Source organism: Catharus ustulatus, chromosome 5 (assembly GCF_009819885.2).
Source record: "Catharus ustulatus isolate bCatUst1 chromosome 5, bCatUst1.pri.v2, whole genome shotgun sequence".
In the NCBI taxonomy this organism is placed as follows: Eukaryota; Metazoa; Chordata; class Aves; order Passeriformes; family Turdidae; genus Catharus; species Catharus ustulatus.
The window spans coordinates 33,965,240-33,978,009 of record NC_046225.1 but is presented as its reverse complement, the minus strand read 5'-3'; the positions used below and the strand labels follow the sequence as shown (position 1 = coordinate 33,978,009).

Sequence of the window (12,770 nt, the reverse complement as noted above, 5' to 3'; positions counted from 1 at the left end):
TGGCTAGAGTTACAGAATGTCTTTTTCTGATAGAGTAAGTTAATTTTATTAATTTATTAATTTGAATAATTTCTTGTGTCCTCTGTCTATGCTGTAATATCAGTTTGGGACTGAAGTCTGGATATCTCTTCAGTGTAATGCAGTGTTGATTCATCTTTGGTGTTAAAAATACGTTGTTTTTAAATCTTGTTTAAAAAGCTTCCAGAATTCTCAAAATTTGCGTATTCCTGAGATCCATTTATACAAATGGAAAGTCTGGAGGGAAAGAAGATGAAATTTCTTCTTTTAAAGACTGAATTTGCAACTCTCAGGATCATCCTTTTTGTATTACTCCAATCAATCAGATTAGTTACTAATAATAGATTTGCTGGTATTACTTTCTTCTTCATGTATTATTTGTTGATAAGATTACTTTTCAGTTTTCCTTGTAAACTGTTTATGCATGGGTTCTTACATTTGTTTATTCTTCAGGTGAGAATAATGAACTTCTTCTGTCAGTACAACGGCCTCCTTCAAGTTACTCAAGGGGATACTGTGGCAGAGGGTTCTCCTTCTCCAGGGATCTATTTCCTCCTCCATCAGGCCCTCGAGGGTTTTTCAGACCAAATGTAAGACCACCACCACCACTGTACTTTTCAGACAGGAGGATATACCAGGAATCACCAGTGTTTCCACCACCTCACAGAAGAGAAAATCCAATGATGCAACAGTATCCCTTTCCTCCTCCAGATTTTGGTTATGTCAGTGATGCACATCACTTCTACCCTCTGCCTCCAAATATGAATATGATGTGGGGAGGCCCAAACGTGTACAATTCACCCTACTCATTTCTGCCACCACCACCGCCGCCACCGCCACCTCCTCCAGCCAACTGTCCTCCTCAGTTCAGGCCTTACTAAGATTGCTTATGTGTTCATGTAGAGCACTGCAGTTTACAGGGAGAAAGAACAGCCTGCCAGGACTGCATTCCCTTATTTTGGAGATGCTTTCTTTTACTGCAGAGGTAGAACAAATTCAGAGTTTTGTGCTTTGTGGGACATGCGTAGAAAATTATTTTTTTCTACATATATTTTCTGTTCCCATAAATAAATTTATATGCTAAAAGTAACTGGATATTAAGTAATGGTTTATTTTTATAATATCTACTACTTTTAAGATGCTAAATAAAAGCCTTTTGGAGACTGGTATGTAGTGTGGAAATCTATTTTGTAATAAATGTAGGGGTTTATATAACTACTGTTAAGTAGCAATTAAGGTATTTCACATAGACAATATTTTAATATTTTTAGAATAGCGGTGTATTGCCATGCTTAAAATTTTTTCTCAATTTCTGCAAATTTTGAAACCTACATGGGAACTGAAAATCTAAATCTAAATATTGAGCTAGGCTTTCCACTATGTATAAGGCATAAACCACTGTCGAGCTTTCAAAATTTCACTAATTTCATATTAACTAAGAGACTATATCTGGATGGTTCTTTTTTAAAATATCTGGAGTAGCTAGATCTGAATTTGGACCAGCAGCTGACTTGCTGTGTCATTCAGTGTTCTGCAATGGCTGTTGAAGATCAACCTATTCATGGGATGTTTTGCATTTAATTTAAAATTTAAAACCAGCATAATTTTTCTAGCTTATCTCTAACTTCTCTAGCTCGTAATGCAGAGATGCTCATAAATACCTAGTAGTGTGTGCAGTCAGCCTTTCTAGGAAGAATTCAGGTCTATCGGGGAGAGAAAACCATTTCAGAACTCCCTTGTTTAAATTGCTAAATGCAAATGGCACTAGGTTGCTATTTGATTACAGTCTAAACTGTTTCTTCTGTAATTACAAGGTTCATCAATTCTCCCAGCTTGTTTCTGGGAGGGAGGTGAAGTTACCAACCAAGGATCTCTTTGTAGAACCTCTACCTGTCCAAAGAGCAAGTCCTAAAATTGCACTTCCCTAGTCTCTGTGGAAGTGACTCTGTCTGACTAGGAGGTAAGACTTTGCACTGCAACAATATTTTATAAAGAGGAGGAAAAAGAACTTGTGGGACAGACATCTTAAAGATTATTTTTTGACTGAAAAGTCATTACTAGCTGTGATGATTTTTGAATCTTTGCCAATACAGTCACCTTGAACTGATAAAAGTGTGCAGTATGTATTTCTATTCTCAAACTCATTTTGACCTTATTACTTTAAATATGTAATTAAAGGCTAAGTAAGCTGTGCAGATGTTACTTAGACTTTCATTCCAGATGGCTTTAAGAATGAAGCAAGATTTAAATGCAGAGAGGAAGGGAAGGGACTGCCTTGTCAAGATGGTGCAACTCAAATAGAATTTAATTTCAGCCTTGAAATGTTGCTATAATATATTTAAATGCCAATATTCTTGGATATATCTAGAGCTACTGTTTCATGGGTGTGCAGCTGAGAAGGTTATATAGATGTCCATTTATGGCAAACAGGTGCTCTACAGTGGCAGCAAATAGTTTCAGAAGAGCAGCATTCCAGACATTCATGTTTAAATCAGTTCCTGCAGATTATTTTTTGTAGTAAAAAGAATGCCCAGTTTTAGTGTTTTGTAAGTGTTTATGTTACAGGGGAAAGAAGGTGCAGAATTTCTGTCTGTTTAAGCTGTAACCCAGATATGACCATTCCCAGTGTTAAGGGATGGTACATGTTACAAGTGAATTATCAAATGTAAAAGCATTTCCAAGTCAGTTATGCAGTAAGGAGGAAGAAACTGTCAACATCGCAACTTGGGGTGCCAGTGACTTCCTGTATGTCCCTGGCACAGACATCATCATCAGCCTTGAGATACAAGGGGGCAGCTGAAGAGTTAACACCAAGAACAGGAGTGAGGTACTAGGAAGTACAGCTACAACAGTCTTTGTTACTACTATTGCAACAGGTGTTTTTTTATATATGGTAATGTTCACTCTTTTTCTGCAATAATTGGATCTGAACTAATAATTCTTTGATTAAGCTGTTAATATTTCTCTTAGAGATGTGTTCTCCTTTCCCATAATAATATTTTTGCATGTGGCAAAGTGCTATATAAAGTTGGGCTACAGAATATAGCTTGACAGAAATATGCTGCAATCTAAGGCCTTTTACTAATTCTTACTTGTTAACTGCAATACTGGTTTTGTGTCCACTTGCCTGATTGCTAGGCTTTGGGCTGTGATTGGTCAAATATAAGTATTTTCTGGTAGAGAAAGTAGAGGAAATAACAATATTCTCTAGTAGTTGAAAATTTCTCTATTTCTGACTCCTGTTACCTATTTTCACATTCAGACTGGAAAGCTGCAATAGAACTCTGCCACACCTGTAATATTTTTAGTTATTCCCCCTTTTTGGGGCATTTCTTCATAGACTACTTTCCAGAGAAAGCTTAAGGCATGGGATGTAGGGGTGAGACTTGAGGAAAAGAGAGGCTTAGGGGAAGATTTGCTATGATTTTTCAATAGGCTGAGATTTACATGTAGAAGTATGGATGCAGTAAACTATTGGACTGTGTAAATTACTGTGACTGGTAACATGGGAAATGGAAAATATAATCCACATCTGACAACATTCCTCTTAAATTTATAAACAGAAATGGTACTGGACTCATCTTGGAGGTGAACAGCAAAAGGACAAACAGGTTTCTTAACGGAAAATTCTGATGTGGTGTGGGAAGCAGGGTAGCCATAGATAGCTTGGAGAGATGGTGGGATCTCCAGTCTTTGAGGGATTCAGAATTTGACTTTGGACAATAGCCTGGGGGGATGTAATGTCCAAGTTAGTAATTCTTCAAGTGGAGAGGTAGACCAGGTAGTCTGTGAAATCCACCAAGCTCAAACTATTCTTTTCATACTATCATTGTTCTGGAGTTCCATCTTCTCACCAGAGTTTTTTTTTGTCTCTAGATGCTAAGAGGCATAAATAGCCGAGCCTGAATTACAGGTTTTTGGCAAGCCTAGCTTTTCATTTATGCTACTGTAATCTTTCATTGTACCTCAGATTCTTATAAATAATCATGCTGTTCTGAAAGCTGGACTTGCTGCAGAAGATAATTACTGCTTCCATTTCACTGGATGTAAGATTAATTGAAGAATTGTTCCTTTATTAGTTGTTTGGAAACTAATGGTAATGAGAGTCTTAGTTGCTGTCATTTTCTCTTAGGAGGTAAAGCATTTTGTATTGTACAATTTATTTTGAGAATGTTACCAAGGAATAACTACCCAAAACTTTTTTTTTTTTTTCCCTCAAATGCAGCCACAAAAAAACCCCTGAGAATTGCTTTTTACAAATATTCTCTGATGTATGGATTTTTGCCTTAGAGGAGACCTTTTTAATAAAGCAAGGCATTCATGCCAGGGTGCCTGTTAGTGACATGCAGGTAAAAATAAGAAATAAGCAAGTTTTTTTGTAGGTTATATTTAGATATTTCCAGGTTCCATTTTCTGTTTCTTTGCAACTCAAAAGTATAGCCAGTTATTCTTGTGTAGTGAATTTAATGATGCACATAATCTGATTTAAAGGATTCATGAATCTGCACAAAACAGTTGATAACTTTGTTACGGTGACAGGCAGAAAAATGGAAAATACTGCCAATGATGACAAGGCTTTTACAGAACGGTTTACCTGTCAAGGCAAATACATAATTCTGGAAAGCATGAATAATGGTCTTTCTTTATTTCAGTCACTGTAAAGCTTAGTCAGAATTACTGAATGTGGGGTAGCCTTCACTTGCCATGAATTAAATCTGTTGGAACTATGGAAGAATACTATTGTTGATTTTCCTGTGAATCTGATGCTCTGCAATTTTTAGGCAATGTTTTGCAAAAGTGCTTTATTAGAATTTGCTCTTTGGCTGCTGAGGTTTGAAATCAATGGAAATTATGAATCACAGAGTGGTTTGGATTGGAAGGAGTCCTAAAGACCATCTGGGTCTGACCTGCAGAAAGCTAGACAGTTTTACACAGGGACAGGAGTACAGTAATTTCACGAATACAAGCCGCACTGTATAAGCCGCATCTCTGGGTGTTGGCAAATATTTCGTTTTTTGTCCATAAATAAACTGCACCTGAGTATAAGCCGCTCTGTCGTTCGCAGCGAGGACCCGTGTGCAACAAAGTTGCCAAATAGTAACAGAATGGCGGCAGGGCGGGGTTTACTGGCTCGGCTTGGGCTGTGCAGGCTCGGCCCGCTCGGGGCTGCCGACGGGGCTAGGTGGCCCAGCTCGGCGCTGCCGCTCGGCGGGGCCACTCGAGGCCAGCCACCGCTGCCACTGGGCTCGGTCACCACGGCCTGGCGCTACCCCGTGGTGGCGGGCAGGGATGGAGCCCCCCCGCTCCCGTGGCGGCGGCGGCAACGGGTGGGGACGGAGCCCCCCGCCTCCTCCCTGGGCCGCGGCAATGGCGGCGCGGGGCCCCTGCCACCTCCCCGAGCCACGACCATAGCGGCACAGGGCCCCCGCGCCTCCCCAAGTCGCGGCAATGGCAGCGCGGGGCCCCCCCGTCTCTCCCCCGGGCTGTGGCAGAGGAGGGAAGGAGAGAGCTCTCCTGCCTCTCTCCCCGCTCCCCGTGCTGCCTGCAGAGAGCCAGGCTCCACCCGCGGCGCAACAGAGTAACAATTTGTAACAATAGCGAAATGCTGACTTTGCAGCTGCTCCGCTCGGCACTCTGGCTGGCACTTCTGAGGTTGTAAATGTCAGAAAATTATTCACATATTAGCCACTCCTGAGTATTAGCCGCATTTCCGGTTTGGGAGCACAATCTTAGTCAAAATGGTGTGGCTTGTATTCCTGAAATTACTGTAAGCAACTGTCACATACTCCAGCTTTGAACTTGGACATGCAATCTTCTCTCTGACTCTTCTGTGCCCATCCGAGTAGTTGAGAGTACATGGGCAGTAAATAACTTGTTCCACAAAATGCTGAAACTTCTATGGGAGCAATTTTAGTTATGAAGTGTCTTAATTTTGCTTCTATTAAGTCTCAAAGACTATCATTTGCATTAGATTTTACTCTTTGAGTTTCCTGCTGTGGGAAGTAGGAAACAAAAATCTAGGAACTTCTTAATCATCAAGAATGAAACTGCTGCTAGATACCAGAATTAGTTGCTGTGAAGGTCTGTCTTTTGGAAGAGGTGGTACAGCTAGCATTTTCTTCAAAGAGAAGAAAAATGTTACCTATATCCATTTAATACTATTTACTCAGTTTTGAATATGTACATTAGGTGGTCTCAAATCTGTTTTATGAGAATTGCATGCATATGAAACCTGTAAAATACCAAAGTATTTTCTTCAACATAGACCCAGGAAAAGCTTATATTTTGTTATTTTTCCAGTTGATTCCTTTATGTGAATGTTTAACCTCAGGCAGGCTTTCAATTTGCAATTGAAAATTATACCTAGACTTCTTAAACCTATCTACTGGATCTTCAGACTCTTGATTCCCCTTTCCTGGGCTGTCCTGTGTAACAGTATGTTCCTTTATCTACAAGCAAACCTTTATTAAATGACATTTTTGTGAGCACGTTTTGCAGAAATCATTTGCTTTTAGTTTGTTGATTATACTCTTAATTTCATTTATTTATGATATCCTGCTTGGTTAATGCTTTCTGCAGTGAGAACACATTGATATATATTTTTCCTACCTTTTGACACTCTGCAACACTCATCTCTATTTTATCCAAAAAAGGTACAGTACCGCGTGCATTGATACTCTCCTTTTGGTGACTGCCTAGTTGGTTTTCTCCTTGCAATGTATCCTATATATACGTATTATACACTCTCTTTATCTTTTATGGTGTGCCTCATTTTTGCTCTCAGTATCATTCTGACCCTGAAATTGCTTGTACATTAGCAATTTTCATCTCTCCAGCATAAGATGATGAAGTGGTGATATCAGAGTTTAAGATGGAAACAGTAACTGTACCCTAGAGAGAAATACAGCCTTGGGTAAGTTATGTAGGTCATGATGGTCCTTTGCCTGGGAGCAGAGAATCCTGTTTGCCATTTCGTTTTGCAATTCCAATGTAGTGGAAGAGGAAAGACTTATTGACCTTATCAGGAAGAGGATTATCATACCCTCCAAAATTGAGGCTTGTCTGGATGTGACATAGAACATTCAGATTATCTAATTGCCCTGATAAATCTCAAGAAAATCAGCCATTTCTTGCACTAGAGAAGCAACTGGGGAAAACTGGTAAAGATATTAATTTCTCAGCAGAATATTTCTCATTTAGTTTGAAGTCATTTTGGTGGAATATGTAACACAGTGTATAATGACTTTGTTATAATTAACCATAGAGATGCTATCCTTTTAGAGAAGAGATGATCCTAGTTAGGCACAAGTTAGGTCGGTGCCTCCAGTATTTTTCAGCTGGTTAAGAGATTTCGTTTAAAAAGGGAATTTCAGGCAGAATCAATTTGTCTAGTATGGATGTCTGGAAAACACTGAACTTTGGATCCTGAGAAGAATTCAGTTTGCATTTCAGAGAGAACTTGGGGTCAGACACTAGGCTTCTCCTACCCCAGGCTCATGATTCTAAACCAGTTAAGAAACTTTTAAAGTCACATGTTTATGCTTCTCTGTGACGCAAGGATATCATAGAAACAAGCATAAAATGCTGTTACTTGGTGATTTTTGTTCTTGTGGTTTTATTTTTTAACCTTTTTTTTTTCATTTTGAGCCAAAACCCTACACAAGTGGCTGCCTTCTTACAGGTGGTCAATAGCTAATTCAGTTAGGCTGTGATGTTCTTCAGTCTCAGAATAGAGGACAAAGGTAAAAAGTAATAATGACTGACTCTGAATTAGCTTATAATGTAATATAAAAGAAGACATAGAAAATCTTTGAAGCTATGTTTTATGTCTTGTTTACATTCTAATTTTAAAAAGTAGTCTTGAGATGCAAATCTTTTAATCAAGGAAGAATTTTTTTATAGTGTCTTAATTATCATCTAATATTTTATTTCCAGGCAACAGTTGTAGTTGTAGTATCAGTCTAAAGAAAATGTGTGTGGAAATATAATATAATATTTTTTAGTATATATGCTTGAGAAATATTAAATTATTATTAGTACAGTAATTTCATGACCATAAGGCACACCAGACTATAAGGTGCACCTCCCAGGAGTCGGCAACTTTCGCAACTTTGTAGATCATATAAGGCGCACCGGACTATAAGGCGCACTATTTTTTTGCAGCAAGGAACCGCGTGGGGCACAACAAAATAACGAATTACTGACAGGTGCTCAATTTGCAAACATTTTTCAAAGATTGGTGTAGCCTTTAAACGCAGCCCCAGGCGCCCTCCCCATGCAGCGGGCCCCGGCATTCCCGCCCGGCCCTGGCGCCGGCTGGCATGGCTCATGGCTCCTGGCTCCCACTGTGCGACCGCGCTGCGTCCCGGCTTCCCCCTGACCAGCGGTGGCGCCGCTTCTCAGCGCTTTCCCGTGGCACTTTTTCGGAATTGGCTGACAAGGGGAGAAAACTATAAAGTTCAGATATTTCTGAATTAAAATCGAAAACAAGTAATTTGGATGGGTTGATTCGATCTTGCAAGGGCTAGAACCTTTTCCTTTGAAGGGAATGCAGAGAATCTTGTCCGGAAAAGATTCTCTTGGATTGTCATTTGAAAGGAAGGTTCTCGAACAATACTAAATACTAAGATGAGATTGTAGAAATATTGGGAATTGTGGTTTTCACCAAACTAAGGTAATTCAAAATACATGTTTTCCTCTGTTGTGGTTTCAAAAAAAAAAAAAAACAGAGAGGGAGTGAAAGATGCTGAAGCAATGAAAGAACAAACCTCAGAGGAAGAGAGAGCAGAAAAGTTAGAGGAGACCCTGAGGATAGAGTAAGGATCTGAAGGACTGGTACATGCAGTTGCTGTTACTGTTGTGGAAGAAGAAAGGGTGGTGAGCAGCATTGAGGAGAGATCACCATCATGGACATCTGCTGCTCTGACAGAGTGCATTGAGCAGGCAAGAGAAGAGGAAGAGAAAGAAATTCAGAAAGCAGCTGAACTGGGTGTTACTGTGGAGGATGCAGTGGTAGCTGCTAAGACAGTGCCAGAGACCAGAAAGGATGTAAGTGATGACGCCACAGCAAGTGAACTGGAGCTAACCTCTGAAGCAGTGACTGCTCTGGAGACAGCAGAAGCTTCCTGTGCTGAAAAAGCAATGGAAGCATCCCTTGCTGAAGAGACCACTGAGATGGTTTCTGCTGTTTCACAGTTGTTAGAAACCCCAGATACTACAGAGGAAGCTACACCAGTTCAAGAAGTAGAGGCCACTGAACAAAATTTGAAAGAATTGGACAAACAGACACAAAAAGTTCTTCATGAAGTTGCTGAAAGAGTCAAGTCAGATGTAACACAGCTGGTTAGTGAAAGAGCTGTAGCAGAAACTGTAATTACAACAGCACAGGGACTTGAGTCAGAAGTGAAAGGTGGTGCTAAAGATGGGAGCATTGTAGACCAGGAAACTGTTCTGCTTGAACAGTCCTTGGAAAATGAACACAAAGAAGACGGCCCCCAGCAAAGCGCAGAGAGCATTCAGGGCCAAAACAGAGTTGAAGATATTGTTTTACCTACAGGATCAGAGAAAAGTGAAATACCTTCTGTGATGGAAAAAAAGCATCAAGGATATGTTGAAGATCATAAGAAGTAAATGAAGTGCAGAGGAGAGCAGAGGAAACTTTATCACATGCCGAAGAGTTTAACAGCATCAAAGCCATCACTCCCAAGGAAGAGCTGTCTGCAAAGCAGAAGCCTTCAGAACAAGAGAAACTGCCTGTAACAGAGTTGACACTGAATGGGACAAAAGAGGATGCTGTGCTCAACGGAATAAAAAGCACAGAAGTCACTGTTCCTGAGGTTCTACTGCAGAGCAAGGAAAAAACTTCTGCCATTCCTTCAAAAACAGATGACTCAGAAGCAGATGCTGAGCAGAGTGTGAGCAATGGGTCTGACAGAGACTTTGCAGCAAAACATTCTGTGGCCATCACAGAACCACAATGCAGAGACAAAACAACTGAAACTCCCTCCAAGAGTGACGAAGCAAAAGGTGGCAAAGTGGAAAGTGCTGTGCTCAAATCTGAAACGCAGCTGGAGAGCACTTCCATTGTTACCGAGGCTCCTATGCAGATTGAAGCACATGGGGCATCTAATTTAGCATCAACATGCCCAGAGATTGTTGAAAATGGAAGTGCTGTTATCACTGATATAAGTCCTAAGAAATGTGAAACACCCAGCAGCTTGGCTGGAGAAGAGACTGTGGGAAAAGGACAAGAACTCGTAGAAACCTTGAGCTGTCAAGGCTCTCAGAAAGAAGATAAGAAAAATGAGCAATTGCTGGAAGGAGCCAAAGAAGCATTTGAATATGGAAAACAAGAAGCTGTGAGGCATGATGAATGTTCAACTGCTGTCCAGCAAGAGGAAGGCTCTGACTCAGCCTTTGCACAGGCTGAAGGCTTAGGGGCTCTGAAAACACCTGTGGCTGTCGCAGCTGCAGCAGGTGGAGAGCATGTCGTGGCAGAAACTGCGACATACACAGACGTGACAGCCAAAACTGCACAGCCCTTGGCAACCACACCAGAGCAAATGGTTTCTCAAGAGGTCCCAGTTTCTAATATTGACTGTTCAGGCTGTGGGACTGCAGAGCTTGATAGTGTGGAGGCAACCAAGCCTGGAGTAACTTGTGCTTCTATGAATAGAGTATCAGAAGAGCAAGAGCAGCCCCAGAGCACGGAGCAAGCCGAACACAATGGTATTCCTTCCAGTCACAGTCTGTCTCCCAGCCACCCGGAATTTCAGAAGCATGTCGTTCAGTCTGTGATCATAGAGTCCCAGAGCACAGAAATTGTATTGAATGCCATCCAGTCAGCTGTTCACAAACTTGCAGAAACAGAAGAGTTGGCTGCCCTTGAGTCAGGGCAGAGCATTAAGTCCATAGGGAAAAGCCCATCAGATACAATTGTACCTGAACTTCTGGGAAGTACTGGCAGGGACAGAGGGTTTTACTAATTCCATTCCCCGAGCGACCAAGTGCGCATACCAGCGACCGCACTGCCAGCATTAAATCAGTTCCCCAGGGGGGATGAGATAAATAGTCCTGCCCAGAGATGCTGAACCACCCGAGCACTAGAGAAAGGCCCACAAATTATAGTTAAGAACAGACTAAGGGAGTGGGAACAAGGTAGGAAACTAGTGCTCACGGGGCAAGAGTACGTGGCAGTAAAAAAGGATGATGTCATCAAGTGGTGCCCATTAAAATCCATAAAGCCTATGCTACCTAATAAAACTGATGAAACTAACGAGATCTCTGAGTTTCTTTTGACAGGCTTGCCGCCATGATCCATCTCGTCAGCCTCGTGTTTCATCTTCGTGCTTCGGTGTTCTGTCGTTGCCAAACCCGCTTCATCGGCCAAGCAAAGAACTCGAAGACAAGTTCCAACATCACGGCCAAACACTCCGGCAATGAAATCAGTTCAATTCCCCTGTTTACCCAACAGCCCTAGTTTACCACCCATGTGTTCACCCTAGTGAGACCAGTTGCAGTTGTTGTACCCGTGTTAATGTTCAATCCCCGTTTCATAAGTAAACTAGCCCGGTTCGCGAAAGCTCATTCGAGCAAAGTCGATATTGTGCTGTAGAGCGAAGTGACTTCAACCGTTTATGTGATTTGTTAACTAGATAAGTTATAGCCAAGTTGCGATTGCATTTGGACATTTAAAATAGTTCGCGAGTTGTTACTAACATGTTCTACAAGTTATTACTAACATCAGTTTAGTACAGTTACGAAGGCTTAACCGGTCATGGAGAGGGGGGAAATGTGGTGAGCCAGAAAGATCATTCGGAAGACATCGCGATGTATGAGGAGTTAGGGCACACCCTCTCCGTGACGTTAGCCAATCACAGCTGTACCAACTGTACTTAAGCCGGCATTTGCCGGGTAATAAATGCACTTCACCATCCACCCCATGGGTGTCTGTGTGTGATTTGGCCCGTCAGGCATGTAAGGTGTTTGCCGACGTGTCCCATCCTAAGAACTGGGTCGCTACGCCTCCACCCGCGAGGCAACAGGAAACATTTATCTTTTTGGGAGAATCTGTTATTTTCCTTGCTTTACCTGTGTTGCTAGGATGGCTGTGCCCTGTGCTTTCCATGTGCAAATGACAGATGGAGGGGATCCACATTCCTGTCAAGACACTTTCTGAGGTAATTCATTGTCCACATCCATGTGGTATGTTGTCACATACAGGAACTCTGCCTGACTGCATTTTAATTTTTTTTTTGTTTTTTGTTTTTATTTTAGTTTTCAGGCTGTATTTAATGAGTGGTTAAGTGGATGTAAAAATGCACTGGAAAGGTGGTTGTCACCTCTCCACTATGTTACTGTATTATGAAAATAAGTGGTCATGTTTCAATGAGATCAGTTTTCTAAGGCTGCTGAAAAGCACATCTAGTTGTAAGACAGAAGGGGATCTGGGTGAAAATGTAGCTTCCCAAACTGTGTTGGAAGGCAAGGACCTGCTGGGAGAGGGTCCAGAGAAGAGACATAAAGATGTTTAGAGGGCTGGAGCACCTCTCCTATGAAGACAAAGTGAGACACTTTGAGTAGTGCAACGTGACCTTACTGTAGCCTTTCAGCACCTAAAGGTGCTTTCTTTCAAAAGAAACATGAGCAGAGACTGTTTAGTAGGGCCTGTAGCAATAGGATGAGGGCTAAGGGTTTTAAACTAAAAGAGGGTAGATTCAGATGTAAAGATGGAATGTTTTATGATGAGGGTG

At 41.4% G+C, this 12,770-nt stretch overlaps 2 protein-coding genes across 3 annotated transcripts in view; both read left to right on the top strand.

Annotated features, from left to right (window-relative positions):
• The window catches only part of NAF1 (nuclear assembly factor 1 ribonucleoprotein), a 31,496-nt gene extending 26,464 nt beyond the window's left edge, over positions 1-5,032 (top strand). For both annotated transcript variants that reach the window (XM_033061033.1, XM_033061032.1), the window contains one exon: positions 472-5,032. In XM_033061033.1, coding sequence (XP_032916924.1) covers positions 472-899 — 428 coding nt within the window. In that variant the 3' untranslated portion in view covers positions 900-5,032. The remainder of the gene's footprint in view (positions 1-471) is intronic.
• Positions 5,033-8,403: 3,371 nt separating this feature from the next.
• LOC116996941 (A-kinase anchor protein 12-like) lies at positions 8,404-11,958 on the top strand. Its single transcript, XM_033061030.2, is given in 2 exon segments — positions 8,404-9,637; positions 9,640-11,958. Coding segments are annotated over 2 exon segments (2,295 nt in total). The 5' UTR covers positions 8,404-8,706; the 3' UTR covers positions 11,004-11,958.
• The last annotated feature ends 812 nt before the right edge of the window (positions 11,959-12,770 follow it).